This window comes from Physeter macrocephalus, chromosome 6 (genome assembly GCF_002837175.3).
Source record: "Physeter macrocephalus isolate SW-GA chromosome 6, ASM283717v5, whole genome shotgun sequence".
Lineage (NCBI taxonomy): Eukaryota > Metazoa > Chordata > Mammalia > Artiodactyla > Physeteridae > Physeter > Physeter macrocephalus.
In genome coordinates this window covers 80497477-80513323 of record NC_041219.1, presented here as the reverse complement: position 1 = coordinate 80513323, position 15847 = coordinate 80497477, and the positions used below count along the sequence as shown (strand labels likewise).

Genomic DNA, 15847 nt, shown 5'->3' with positions numbered 1-15847 from the left:
ATAGAAATAAAGAGAAGATGCTAAAAGATTTCAAAAAGAAAAGAAAAAAGTTTAGACACAAAAGAGTTGTATCAAAAGGACATTGCAATTCTCAGCAACACTGGATGCTCAGAGACATTGAGGCTGTGGTTTCATAGTCATAAATGGAAAAGATTTTTAACATGGGAGTTTTATACCTAGGCCCACTGTTGGCCAAGTGAGGAGTGTAGAATGGTAATTCTCAAATGTCAGTGTGCATTATCCTCACCTGGAGTGAAGTCATTGCTGGGCTGTAACTCCAGAGTTTCTGATTCAGTAGGTCTGGGGTGAGGCATGAGAATTTGCATTTCTAACAAGTTCTCTGGTGGTGCTGATGCTGCTAGGAACCACACTTTGAGTTCCACAGTAAAATGACATTTTCAGAAATGTAAGGTCTCAAAATTTTTATTTCCCATTCACTTTCTCAGGTACTACAGAATATGCCCTGTGAAAACAAAGGAGTAAATCAAGAAAAGGGAAAACATGAGGTCTAGAAAGTAAGATATAACACAAGAGAGAAAAAAAAACAACTCACAGGGTGAGGCCAAAGACTAGTTCCAGGATATAACTGGACAGTATGTCCAGAGAGCAACTAGTCCAGACTGGAGCAGAGGTCAGGGTCCAGGGAAGATGTTGCCAAGAGATAAAAAGAAAGAAACAGACAGACAAATGGATTATTCCAAGTTTGCCCATGTGGAAGATTATTGAGAGGTACTCTTGTGCTGTTGAAGTGTATAAAAAGACCAAGACAAGAAAAAATGTTGAAGTGATGTGAGTGGATAGTCTTGCCTTGTTTTTTGACCTTGCAAGGAGGAAAACTGTTTCTCTCTCTCTCTCTCTACGTGTGTGTGTGTGTGTGTGTGTGTGTGTGTGTGTGTGTGTGTGTGTGTGTGTATGGTATAAGTTTTTCATAGATGCTCTTTATCAGTTAAGGAATTTCCTTCTATTCCTAGTTGCTAAGAATTGTGTCATTAAGGTGTATTTATTTAACCTTGTATTAACCATCAAACATTGTTAATTCTACAGAAGCAGAGATTGATATTCGTTTGAGAGAAGAATTTTCTAAAATGTGTTTTGAAACACTGCTCCAGTTTTCCTTCAGTAATAAAGTCACAACACCTCAAGAAGGCTACATCTCACGAATGGCACTCTCAGTGCTTCTAAAGAGGTCTCAAGATGTACTACATCGTTATATAGAGGATGAAAGATTAAGTGGTAAATGCCCTCTTCCAAGGTATATGTATATATGTATTTTTTTAATTAAAGAAGGAAATACACTGTCATAGTTATTAATAATTTTAAAAAGCTCTGGAAATCAACTGTTTTCATAAGTGATCTGAACTTAACCTGAAGCTGTTTATAATTTTATTTATCGCATACAGTGTAAATATTCATAAGTTTTGCTGCAGACATATTACTGTGTTTTATTATGGGGTGCTTTTTCATACTGCTCATGGAGGTTAAGTAATATATGGTATATATATACCAAATTACTTATTTTAATTAGAAAAATATTAAATCCTAAAATATGTCTTCTCAAGGATTTCTGGGTATGGACTTGTGGGTCTGTATGAACACATGATCGTGAATCTCTCTAGAGAGAAAATAATAGATAATTCATACTTTATGAACTTCCTAGTGTGTTTTACAGTCATTTCTAGGTTTCTCTGTAAGTCATCTAGCCATATCTTAGATCTTCTTTTCATCTAATTTGCTTAATTAAGCCCTTGTACCTAAACTGATTTGCTTCTCATGTAGTCAAGCCATGCCAGTTGAAGGGGATCTAGATCTTTCTGCTAAGCCAAGGCTAATCAAAGTTGAGGTATATATCAGAATTCATCAAAAAATACAATCATAAATTGCAGTTATGTTGCCAGTCTATTTTTTAATGTGTAAGTTAGAGGTTAAGGCAAAGCAAATGAAGCAAACAGAAAATAATATTGGAAGACAAAGTTATCAAAGTCAAGAAAGAGTTAGGAAAATCATTTCAGGTCCCATCTCATAAGGCAGTAAATCAGTAACCCTAAGTCTTTGTTTACATTCTTATTTACTTAGAATAAATCTCCAGAGTTGGGATTGACCTGTCAAAAGATATAGACATTTTAAAAGGTTTTGATATATATTACAAATTGCCTATTAGAGACTTCTATCAGTTTATGTTCTCCCAGGAGTATATGACTGTCTTTTCCCTCAATTTTTAGCAGTTTAAAATTATTTGCCATTTTATCACTTATTTTATCTTTTTAAAAATTTGATGAATGAAGAAATAGCCACATAGTAGTTTGCTTTTTTAAAGTTTTCTTTTTTTAATTACCATTGCTTATTTGCCATTTGTATTTCTACTTTTAGTGTCCACTGTATTTTGAATTTCTAGAACATAAATTATACCTCCTAGTGGATTTTATACAAAAACATTCCAAAGACAGATGTTAGTAATTTGGTTATTGTCATGATTGAAAATTGATTTTTAATAAATCAATTAAAAATCTGAAGCATACTTGGAAAAGCAGTAATGGAGTTGCCTTGATTGGAATATTTTTATTGGAGAATAAGATATTATTTGATTTCAGAAAGCAGCTTTCCTTCATTTTTTGTGTTTTAAGTGTTTATTGCTTTAAATTGAGTCTTATTTATAGTTGTTATATTGTATCATCCTATGTTTGATGCAGTATTATTGCATTATTTTCTAAAAAACGACTCTGTAACACAATAAAATACTTGTATACTTACAAAGGGAGGCTTGAAATAGTACCCTGTCATAGTATTAGGAAAATCTTTTCTGTTGAGTGATAACGCAAATTCATACCAGGAGTAGGTTGTGGGAGAAGACTGTAGAGCAGAAGAGATATATTTCTGCAAGGAGAAAGAAAGAAAAACTACTCTTGTTGGTCCTTTACTCCAAGTTTATTCTTCATTGCTAATGTCTCCAAACAGTGTCACCTTGGGGTTGATTTTGAGCATATTTCTTATTTGTTGTTTAGAAAGTTAAATAAGTACTATTGTGATTTTAAAGATACTTTTAACAGCATGATAAAATATGTGAAGGGGGTAATAGTGATCTTTATTTCCCTTTAAGCTTTGGCAAATCTCTTTTAGTACTAATAAGTTAAAAAAAAACTGCTGTAGAAGTTTTAAAAGCACATCTTGTACAGTGTTTTAATTTGAAGTAGTTCTATGAAATACCTTATTAATAAATTTAGATTTGCATGAGTAGATTGCCTCCCCCGTTTTAATGTTGATAACTTAGAATAACTATAAATCTTAATTGCACACTGAAGTACATGTTAATGAAGTGATTTTCTTTTATAAGAATTTAAAATTAATATTAACTTTGCATTGTTTTGTGTTCAGTGTTTTCCAAAGTATGTCTATTTGTATAACTTAGTACAAAACACACATGGCATATCTTAAAATCTTGATGGAAATAATTTCCCATCTTTTTTTTAGGCAACAAGTAACAGAAATCATATTTGTCTTAAAAGCAGTCAGTACTCTCATTGATTCACTTAAGAAAACTCAGCCTGAGAATGGTAAGTGCTTGGAAACTCAGTTATTCTAAATTTATAACATTTATGTTCTATTTGTGTTGTATTTTGGTACTACTATTAAGTTAACTGAGTTTTAGGAACATAACAGCTATAAGACATTTTTCTCCAGGCTTTATTACAACAAAGCAGCAAGTCCATTAGGATGTCAATTAAGTAAAATTACCTTGTAATGTTTTCTTTATTTTAAGCAAATTTTGCTGACTTTCTTCCCCCCCAGCTTTGAGATGTAGTTGACATACAACCGTGTATAAGTTGAAGGTATACAACTTGTTGATTTGATACCCTTTTATATTGCAATATGTTTACCATGGAAGTTTTAGCTAACACCTCCATCATGTCACACAATTACCATTCCTTGTCTGTGCTGAGAACATTTTAAGATCTACTCTCTTAGCAGCTTGCAAGTATATAACACAGTATTATTAACTGTAATCACCATGCTGTACATTAAATCCCTGGAATTTATTCATCTTATACCTGGAAGTTTGTACCCTTTGACCAACGTCTACCCATTTCCCTGACCCTCCCAGAATTGGCAACCACCATTCTACCCTCTCTTTCTAGGAGTTCAGCTTTTTTAGATTCCACATATAAGCGATATCATAATATAGTATTTGTCTTTCTCTATGTGACATTTCACTTAACATAATGCCCTCAGGTCCATCCCATTGTCTCAAAAGGCAGGATTTTCTTCTTTCTCATGGGTGAATAATATTTTGTTGTGTGTGTGTTTACAAATATATATAAATATACATATACACATGTATCATTATCTATTCATCCATTGATGGACACTTAGGTTGTTTCTATGTCTTGGTTATTGTGAGTAATGCTACAATGAACATGGGGGTGTGGTTATCTCTTTGAGATCCTATTTCCTTTTTCTTTGGACATACGCTTAGAAGTGGAGTTGCTGGATCATATGGTAGTTCTATTTTTAATTTTTTGAGGAAACTCTGTACAGTTTTTCATGGTAGTTGTACTAAATTACATTCCCATGTACAGGGCACAAGGGTTCCCTTTTCTCCACATCCTTGCTAACACTTAATGTTTCTTTTTTTGATGACACCATTCAAACAGGTTTGAAGTGATACCTCCTTGTGGTTTATTATTATTATTATTTTATTTATTGAGGTACGATTGGTTTATAACATTATATGTTTCATGTGTACAACATTATATTTTTACTTGTGTATATACTACACTAGTGTGCTCACCACCAAAAGTTTAGTTTTTATTCATCACCGTACAGTTGTCCCCCTTTATCCATTTCACCCTCCCCCATCTCCCTTCCCTTCTGGTAACCACTACTCTGTTCTCTGTACCTATGTGTTTGTTTTTATTTGGTTTGGTTTGTTTGTTTATTTTTTTTAAAAAAATATTCCACATATCAGTGAAATCATACAGTATTTGTCTTTCTCCATCTGACTTATTTTGCTTAGCATAATACCCTCAAGTTCAATCATGCTGTTGCAAATGGCAAGATTTCCTTCTTTTTTATGGCTGAGTAGTAGTATCCCATTGTATATATATGTATATATGTGTGTGTGTGTGTATAGAGCATCGTCTTTAGCCATTAATCCATTGATGTTTCCATTTCTTGGCTATTGTAAATAATGCTGTGATGAACATGGGATGCATGTATCTTTTCAGATTAGTATTTTCATATTCTTCAGATAAATGCCCAGAAGTGTAATTGCTGGATCATATGGTAGTTCTAGTCTTAATTTTTTGAGGAACCTCCATACTGTTTTCCATAGTGGCTACACAAATTTACATTTTCACTGACATTGTATAAGGATTCCCTTTCCCCTCCACATCCTAACATTTGTTATTTTCTTGCCTTTTCAGTAGTAGTCATTCGAATGGGCATGAGGTTATATTTCATTGTGGTTTTGATTTGCATTTCCCTAATGATTACTCATGTTGAGAATCTTTTCATGTGCCTATGGCCATCTGTATGTCTTTTTTTAAAAAATAAATTTATTCATTTTATTTATTTTTGGCTGCATTGGGTCTTCATTGCTACGCGCAGGCTTTCTCTAGTTGTGTTGAGCGGGGGCTGCTCTTCGTTGAGGTGCACAGGCTTCTCACTGCGATGGCTTCTCTTGTTGCAGAGCACAGGCTCTCGGTGCACAGGCTTCAGTAGTTGCAGCACGCAGGCTCAGTAGTTGTGGCGCACGTGCTTAGTTGCTCCGCGGCATGTGGGATCTTCCTGGACCAGGGCTTGAACCCGTGTCCCCTGCATTGGCAGGCGGATTCTTAACCACTGTGCCACCAGGGAAGCTCCATCTGTATGTCTTTTTTGGAAAAATGTCTATTCAGATCCTCTGCCCATTTTATAATCGAGTTGTTTGTTTTTTTGTTGTTGAGTTGTATGAGTTCTTTATGTATTTTGGATATTAACCCCTTATCAGATGTAATGATTTGTAAATATCTTCTTCCATTTGGTAGGTAATCTTTTCATTTTGTTGATAGTTTCCTTTGCTGTGCAGAAGCTTTTTAGTTTGATACACTCTCATTTATTTATTTTTGCTCTTCTTACCCTTGCCTGGGGAGATATATCCGGAAAGATATTTCTAAGACCAGTGTGAATGAGTGTATTGCCTATGTTTTTGTCTAGGATTTTTATGGTTTCAGGTCTTACATTCAAGTCTTTAATCCATTTTGAGTTGATTTTTGTGTCTGGTATAAGATAAATAATATAGTGGTCTAGTTTTATTCTTTTGTGTCTGGCTGTCCAGTTCTCCCAACACCTTTTATTGAAGACACTATCCTTTCTCCATTGTATGTTCTTTGTTCTTTTGATGTAAATTAATTGTCCATATATGTGTGGGTTTATTGCTAGGCTCTCAACTGAATTCCTTTGATCTGTGTGTCTGTTTTGCTGGCAATACCAGGCTGTTTTGATTGCTACAGTTTTGTAGTATAATTTGAAAACAGGGAGTATGATACCTACAGCTTTGTTCTTTTTTTCTCAGGATTGCTTTGCTCTTCAGGGTCTTTTGTGGTTCCATATAAATTTTAGGATTTTTTTGTTCTATTTCTGTGAAAAATATCATTGGGATTTTGATAGGGATTACATTGACTCTGTAGGTTGCTTTAGGTAATATGGACATTTTAACAATGTTAATTCTTCCAATCCATGAGTATGGACTATCTTTCTATTCCTTTGCGTCTTCTTCAGTTTCTTTCACCAGTGTCTTATAGTTTTCAGTGTACAGGTTCTTTCACCTCCTTGGTTAAATTCGTTCCTAGGTATTTTATTCTTTTTGCTGCGATTGTAAATGAGACTGTTTTCCTAATTTCTCTTTCTGATAGTTTGTTGCTAGTGTACAGAATGCAACAGATTTATGTATGTTGATTTCGTACCCTGCAACTTTAATATATTCATTTATTATTCCTAACAGTTTTTTGGTGGAGTCTTTAGGATTTTCTATATGTAAAATCATGTCATCCAGAAATAGTGATAGTTTTATGTCTTCCTTTCCAATTTTGATGCCTTTTATTTCTTTCTCTTGCCTCATTGCTTTGGTTAGGACTTCCAATACCATGTTGAATAAGAGTGGTGAGAGTGGGCATTCTTGTCCTTTTCCTGATCTTAGAGAGATGGCTTTCAATTTTTCACCATTGTGTATGATGTTAGCTGTGGGTTTGTCATACAGCTTTTATTATGTTGAGGAACAGTCCTCTATATCCATTTTATTGAGAGTTTTTATTAGAAAAATAGGTGTTGAATCTTGTCAAATGCTTTTCCTGTATCTGTTGAGATGATCATAAGGTTTTTATCCATTTTGTTAATGTGGTGTATCGTGTTGATTAATTTGCAGTTGAAATTAATTTGTATCTCTGGAATAAATCCCACTTAATCATTGTGTATGATCCTTTCAACGTATTGTTGAGTTCAGTTTGCTAATATTTTGTTGACAGTGTTTGCATTTATGTTCAACAGACATATTGGCTTGCAATTTTTTTCTTTGTTGTTCTTATTTGATTTTGGTATCAGGGTAATGGTGGCCTTATAAAATGAGTTAGGAAGCATTCCCTCCCCTTCTATTTTTTGGAAGAATTTAGGAAGCATTAGTATTAAATTTTCTTTGAATGTTTGGTAGAATTCACCTGTGAAGCCATCTGGTCCTGGATTTTTGGATTTTTATGAGGTTTTTTTATTACTGTTTCAGTCCCCTTGCTAGTGATCAGTCTCTTCAGATTTCCTGTTTCTTCATGATTCAGTCTCGGAAGATTGTATGATTCTGAGAATTTATCCATTGCATCTACGTTGTCCATTTTGTTGGCATATAGCTGTTCATAGTATTCTCATAATATTTTCTATTTTTGTGGTATCTGTTGTTATTTCTCTTTTTTAAAAAAAATTTTTTTTGGCCATGCTGCATGGTATGCGGGATCTTAGTTCCCCAACCAGGGATCAGGCTCGTGCCCCCTGCAGTTGGAAGCACAAAGTCTTAACCACTGGACCAGCAGGGAAGTCCCTCTCTTTTGTTTTTGATTTTATTCATCTAAGCCTTCTCTTTTTTCCTCAGTGAGTCTAGCTAAAGGTTTCTCAGTTTTGTTGCTCTTTTTTAAGAAGCAGCTCTTAGTTTTATTGATCTTTGCTATTGTCTTTTTAGTCTCTATTTCAGTTATTTCTGCTCTGCTCTTTATTATTTCCTTTCTTCCACTGACTTTGGGCTTCATTTGTCCTTTTCTAGTTCCTTTAGGTGTAAGGTTAGACTTTTTGAGATTTTTCTTGTTTCTTGAGGCAGGCCTGTATTGCTATAAACTTCCCCATAAATACCACTTTTGCTGCATCCCATAGATTCTGGAATGTTGTATTTTTGTTTCCATTTGTCTTCAGGTGTTTTTAAAATTTATCCTTTGCTTTCTTCATTGACCCAATAGTTGTTCAGTAGCATGTTTTTTTAGTTTCCACATATTTGTGATTTTTCTAGCTTTCTTTTTGTAGTTGATTTCTAGTGTCATACCATTTGTGATCAGAAAAGATGTTTGATATGGTTTCAGTCTTCTTAAATTTATTGAGACTTGTTTTGTACCCCAACATATGGTCTGTCCGTAATAGTGTTCCATGTGCACTTGAGAAGAATGAGTACTCTGGTGCATTTGGATGGCATGTTCTGTATAAATCTATCAAGCCCATCTGGTCTAATGTTTCATTGAAGGCCACTATTTCTTTGTTGACTTTCTGTCTGAATGATCTATCCATTGCTGTAAGTGGGGTATTAAAGTCACGTACTATTACTGTGTTGCTGTCAGTTTCTCCCTTTAGATATATTAATAATTGCTTTACATATTTTGGTGCTTTTATGTTAGTTACATACATAGTAACTGTTAGGTACATATATATTAACTGTTGTCTTCTTGATGATTTTCCCCTTTATCATTATATAGTATTCATCTTTGTCTCTTGTTACCTTTTTTGGCTTGAAGTGTATTTTGTCTGATATGAGTATGGGTACATCCACTTTCTTTTGGCTGTCATGTGCTTGAAGTATCATCTTCCATCCCTTCATTTTGAGCCTGTGTTTGTCTTCAGAGCTGAACATGAGTCTCCTGGAGGCAGCATGTACTCGGGCCTTATTTTTTAATCCATCCAACCAGTCTGTGTCTTTTGATTGGTGAATTCAATCCATTTACATTTAGGGTGATTATTGATGGATGAGGACTGAGTACTGCCACTTTCTTTTGTTTTCTGGTTGGTCTATATCTCCATTGTTTCTCTTTCCTTGTGTTTCTGCCAGTTTCATTTGTTGTGTTTTTTTATGATGTTTTTCTCAGTTTTCTCCTGTTTTATGTTTTGAATCTCTGCTCTAGATTTATATTTTGTGTTTACCTTGATGTTTATGACATGTCTCACAGATGAAATATTTCTTTTTCTGCTGATAGCATGTTATTTTTATTTGCCTATACAGGTTCTGTCCTTTTCCTATTCCCCTTTTGTGTTTTTTGTTGCCTCAAATTATCCTTTTTTATGTTGTGATTTTGTTACTAAATTAAAATAGTTATAGTTATTTTTTACTGCTTTTTCCCCTTTAACCTTCATGCTGTAATTAAGTATTTAAAAGATTTTGTCTGTATTATCACCTTATTCAATGTTTTGTGTACTTTTACCTTTTTGTTTCAAGTAGAAGAGCTCCTTTCAACATTTCTTGTAAGGCAGGTCTTTGTTGATGAACTCCCCCAGCTTGTTTGTCTGGGAAAGGCTTTATTTCTCCTTCATATCTGAAGGATAACTTTGCTGGATAGAGTATGCTTGGCTGATAGTTTTTAATCATTCAACATTTTGAGTATGTCATTCCATTCTCTCCTGGCCTGTAGATTTTCTTATGAGAAATCTGCTGATAGCCTAATGAGTTACCTAATGGTAGGTTACCATTCTTTTTTCCCTGGATGCTTTTAAAATTCTTTCTTTGTCATTGATTTTTCACAGTTTTAATATGTCTTGGAGAAGGTCTTTTTGCATTGAGGTAATTAGCTGTTCTCTTAGCTTCATGGACTTGTATATCCAGTTCCTTCCCCAGGTTTAGGAAGGTCTCAGCTATTATTTCTTTAAATAAACCCTCTTCCCCCTTCTTCTGGGATACTCATTATTCTGATGTTGCTTTTCCTAATAGAGTTGGATAGTTCTTATAGAATTTCTTCATTTTTTTTTAGATCTTAGCTCTCTTTCCTTTTCTACTTGTATTGATTTCTTGATTTCTATCTTTGAGCTAGCTAATTCTCTCTTCCATATGGTCTGCTCTATTTCCCATATGTTCTTATGCATTCTTCATCTCATTTATTGAGTTCTTTGGCTCCAGAATTTCTGTTTGGTTCCTTTTCAGAGTTTCAGTTTCTTTGGTAATGTATTCCTCTGCTCGTTAATATTATTCCTAAGCTCATCAAACTACCTTTCTGAGTTTTCTTGTAGCTTGTTGAATTTCTTTAGGACAGCTATTTTGAATTCTGTCAGTTAGATTGCTGTATTGTTTAATTTTAAGTTTGGTTTCTGGAGAACTGTCATTTTCTTTTGTGATACCATATTACTCTGGTTTTTCATGGTGCTTGATGAGTTGTTCCTCTCATATATTTGAAGTAACACACACCTCTTTTCTTTAGTGAGGCTTCTTTTTTTATTTGACTCTAACAATTTAACAGGTTAGTAATTAGAGGCCCTTCTTTTGTTTTTCAGTAGGTGGCACTATAGTACAAGTTTTTGGTTTCTCTTACCTGAGTTGCCTATGGTTATATTTGAGAATTGGCACTTTCCATCCTCCACTGCCTCTGCTTAGAGGTGTTGTCTGGTGCCCTTGTTGTCACTGCTTATGCTTTCAGGGTTGCTGGTACCTTGCTGCTGCCAGTGTCGCTGTTGTTACTGGTGTCGCTGCCTATGGCATTGAGATAGCAGGTGTGTCCACCATGTCTGGGATCTCCTGCATCCATGCTCCTGGGTCCAGTGCAGTGGGGACAGAGGGTGGTTGGGGTGAGGAGCTGAGGTCTTGGGTGCTTTTGCCACATCCAGGGTTATCAGTTTCATGGACGCTGCTGCTATGGGCAAAAGGGCCAGAGTCATATGTGCCTGCATGACTGGAGGGATAACGTTGCAGGCCCTGTTGCTGCCTAGTTCCCTGTAGCCTTAGCCACTGCTGTGGCTGAGAAGCTGGAGTCATGTGCATCACCTGCCCTGCTGCTACCAGGTTTTCTGAGGCTGCAGGCTTAGCTGCTGTGGCTGGGGATCTAGGACTGCAGGCACCACCTCCAGTTTCCCTGGTCCTGCCTCCTCTGTGTGTTTCAGCCCATGCACTCTTTTTCTTTGGCCACACTGCTTGTGGGATCTTAGTTCCCTGACCAGGGATTGAACCCAGGCCCTTGGCATTGAGAGTGTGGAGTCCTAACCACTGCACCACCAGGGAATTCCTAGTTCATCCACTCTTATGTATAGTTGTACAGATGTGTGGAATTCTCTGGAATCCTGGTGTATTGGGCAGAGACACTTTTATTGAGTTATGAATGTTTTACTAGTTATATATTGAAGGGAAGAGACAAAGGGAGCTTCTCACACTGCTATGATCCTGACTTCACAGTCTGGCTGGATTTTTTTTAAAACTAAATTGGTCTGAATATAGATAATTTATATTTTATATATTTTGAATGTAGAACATGACTGACTTCTTTGGGTTGTAGGAGGCTTCTGTATTTGTAGTGATTTATCATATAGATGTAAGAAACTTTGAATTATTTTTATAGCCTTTTCTCATTTGTTTCCTCTTTCTGTCACTCATTTCTATCCAATCCATTCTTACATTAATGCCAGAAATGATTTTTCCAAACGTTCAGCTTTGGTCATTCATTTTTCCATCCTTGTAAAACAAAACAAAATAATCTTTTTCATTTACCATAACCTACCAAATACAAAGAGTACTACTGTCTGACTTCATGTTTTATTTCCCACTAGACTTCATATATCCTACTCTCTCACCAAACTAAAATTCTTAGTCTATCCAAGTATTCCTAGTCCTTTGCTCATTCCATTCTTCTGCCCATATCCACCCTGTTCAGATATCACACCACTTTTAAGCCTTGTTTTTATTCCTTAAAGGTGAGCAATTTCTTTTTTTGGTGAACTTGTAGCTCTTTTATGTGTGCCTTTGTCTTTAAGCACTCTGTTTGTATTATAGTTATACATGTACATGACTCATGCCTCTTAAAGTGTAAACTTCTTGACAGGCTATTTGACCCGTGTTTTATTCTATTTTGAATCCTTTACAACACTGCTGCTCAAAGTGTGTTTTTTTTTTTTTTTTTTGGACCAGCTACTGGTCCAGGACAAGACAAAGAGCTGGTATCAGAGTGTAAGTCAATTGTGTCACTGAGCACACTGGTTCCACTGACTTTTTATATAAGACTTTGTTATAGAAGGAAGTGTGTTTATTTACATTCTGGCACAAGCACCTTAGCAGATTGGCGCTTTAAGCAGCATTGCTTTTAATAACCAAGAAAAAAGTAGGTTCCTAATAAATGCCTAATAAGTGAGTCCCAGCATATTTGTTCCTGTCAGTTGTTACACAATTAAATACATATTTTTCTGTTTTCAAAATTCACTGACTGTTACTTTGGCCTAGAAAGCGTGAGTATTATACTGGATATTAAGAGGCAGTAGACTTGTGTATATTCAACCCAAAAGAAGGGGTAGAATTTCTAAGAAAAATTCTGGAACAGTGTCCTTAATTTATCCCATCAAGTTCAAATTTGAGTTATCTTAATAAAATGTTCTGGTTGAATTTTCAGAGAGGGAGACCATGCATTGATTTCCTGGAGACCAGTAAAATCTTTATTAGATCACAGGATAGAATTTGATTCTTAGAAATATGTTATACTTAAGAAATAAACAGGAAATTCTCTATTTTTCATGTTATTGCTATAGATGTATTAAATACAGCAAATGTATTTCAGTGCATAGTACTTGCATTATTTTTTATGATCTTTAGATAGCTGTCAAGAATGTAACCAGAATTTGTATAAAGGAAGAAAAGGGAAGGAAAAGGAAAACCTAGTAACCTGTTTTTTACAAAGTCAATGGGCCATGGGTAGGGCAGCCTAGTAATGATAGATGATCTAACTAAATTAATGTTAAAAATTGTTTGAGTTTGAATTATACCTCTGGGCATATTAAGTGAAGATTTAAATTAAATGTAACCATAAATGATGATGATGATATACTAGCATATTAAAATGGTATGATAAGCTTCATTAAGAAACAGAAAAAAAAGAAGACAACTTAGAGAAGTCCAGGCCTTCCCAGCAGAAATATGTTGGACATGCTCGTAGTCAGTCAAAAATTAATTCTAGGGGATGGCTACAAGGTTTGGAACCAGTGTTCACCCAGCATTTGTTTAGAACATTTGTTATTTGTTTTAGGGTTTTCTAGTGGGAGAGGAGGCATTTGTTGGACTTACTTATCACCTTACTTGATCTTTAATTAAAAATTTGTATAGGTAGTAAACATATACATGGTTCAGAAATTCAAAAGTATTGAAAGATGTACAGGGAACATGTCTTTCCCCTGTTCTGTATCTGCCCAGCTCTTACATTACCATAGTCAACCATTTTTATTAGTTTATGGATCCTTCCATAAGTTTATCATGTAAATACAAAATACATATGTAGTCGGCTCTTGAACAATGCAGGAGTTAGGGGTGCTGCCCTTCCAAGCAGTTAGATGGTTCTTCTGTATCCGGTGTTCTACATCCTTGGATTCAGCCAACTGAGGATTGTGTAGCACTGTAGTATTTACTGTGGAGATCCACACAGTTCAGACCTGTGTTGTTCAAAAGTCAACTGTGCTCCAGTACGCCCCCAGTTTTCAACACGAATTAATATGCATAATAGCCCCATGTTTTACCTACTGTTTGGAACACTCTTCATTTTTTCCACTTCATAAAATATCATGGAGATTCTTCCGTATCAATACATACAGCTTTTTCATTGTTTTTGATAGTTAAGTCCAAAGTGCCCATGAAGATCTATGGTTAGTTTTTAAAACATATTTTAATTTAATAAATTTGAGTAGCTTCCCCTGAGTTTAAGATGTTATCTTAAATAATTTATTTTTGTATTTTCCTATAATAAACCAAGAATAAGTTCGGTCAGTTGACTGTCTGGGCCAATCTAGATAGCTTTCAATCTATGCAATCTTTTTTTTTTTCCCCAGATTCTTTTATTGCAGTAAAATACATGTAACAAAACTTACTATGGTAACCATTTTTTCAGTAGCATTAAATACATTCACAATGTTGGCAACCATCACCGCTAGCCATGTCCATAACTCTTTTCATTTTATAACTGAAACTCTGTACTTGTTAAACAATAACTCCCCATTCCCCACTTCTCCTAGCCCCTGGTAATCACCATTCTACTTTTTATCTCTATGATCTTGACTACTCTAAGTACCTCATATAAGTTGAAACATACAGTATTTGCCTTTTTGTGACTGGCTTATTTCACTTAGCTAATGTTGTTAAGGTTCATCCATATTTTCGTATGTTGCAGTTTTCCTTCTTTTTTGAGGCCGAATAATATTCCATTGTGTGTGTGTATATCTTTATATATCCATTCATCCGTTGGTGGACACTTGGGTTACTTCCATGGTGTTAGCTGTTGTGAATAATACTGCTATGAACATGTGTGTACAGATATCTCTTTGAGACCCTGCTTTTAATTCTTTTGGGTATATACTAGAAGTGGAATTGCTGGGTCATATGGTAAATTCTATTTTTTATTTTTTGAGGAATCACCATACTGTTTCCCACAGTGGCTGTACCATTTTACATTCCCCCCAACAGTGAACAAGGGTTCTGTTTTCCCTACAGCCTCACCTACAATTGTTTTCTGTTTGTTTGTTGGTTGTTTTATAGTAGCTATTCTATTAAGCATGAGGTGGTATCTCATTATTGTTTTGATTTGCATTTTCCTAATGGTTAATGGTGTTGAGCATCTTTTCATGTGCTTTATCGACCATTTGTATATCTTCTTTGGAGAAATGTCTATTCAAGTCCTTTGCCCATTTTTGAATTATTTGTTTTTTCTTTTGTTCTTGAAGCCTCTTTGCACGTCTGTGATCAGAAGCAGCAATTAGAGCACAGACCCCTGATATTTGGAGTATAGGGTCCTGTTTTCCCACCCTGGCCTCCCACAAGCTGCGTGCAAGCTGCTCCAGGAACACCTGCACAACTGCTTACCACATGGCTAGGAATAGAGGATGGGTAGCTGCTACTGTGCTAAGGGCTTAGATTGACGAAAATTAACTGCAATATACTATCCAGGTCTTCCTCTGGAAGTTGCAAGCCTTCAGTAGACTCCAGAGTTCCAAAATAGTTGCATCAGATTCTGCCAGTTCAGTTGTTGTCTAGGTGGGCAAACAGATTCCTGGTACTTACTACTTTGCCATTTCCCAGAATTCTCTCTGTGTAATCTTTTGTTAAATGATTAGTGGAAAGCTTTATAGACAACAGCTGGAGCAGACTGTTTAAAACTACTTAGGCCATTGGTTTTTTTTAATGTTTCTTTGTTGTTGTTGTTAAGCAGGAAAATTCTTTTTTTTTTTTTTTCTTTTGTGGTACGTGGGCCTCTCACTTGTGTGGCCTCTCCCGTTGCGGAGCACAGGCTCCGGACGCACAGGCTCAGTGGCCATGGCTCACGGGCCCAGCCGCTCCGCGGCATGTGGGATCTTCCCGGACCGGGGCACGAACCTGTGTCCCCTGCATCGGCAGGCGGATTCTCAACCACTG

General features: G+C 35.7%; 1 protein-coding gene across 6 annotated transcripts in view; it reads left to right on the top strand.

Annotated features, from left to right (window-relative positions):
* Window positions 1-15847, top strand: part of MON2 (MON2 homolog, regulator of endosome-to-Golgi trafficking) — a 125521-nt gene that overhangs the window by 106041 nt on the left and 3633 nt on the right. For 5 of the 6 annotated variants that reach the window (XM_028491196.2, XM_028491195.2, XM_028491194.2 and 2 more), the window contains 2 exons: window positions 1045-1252; window positions 3466-3548. In XM_028491196.2, the coding sequence (XP_028346997.1) occupies window positions 1045-1252; window positions 3466-3548 (291 nt within the window). Of the gene's footprint in view, window positions 1-446; window positions 790-1044; window positions 1253-3465; window positions 3549-15847 lie in introns of those variants that run through there. The other variant, XR_003680303.2, reaches the window with a different exon arrangement.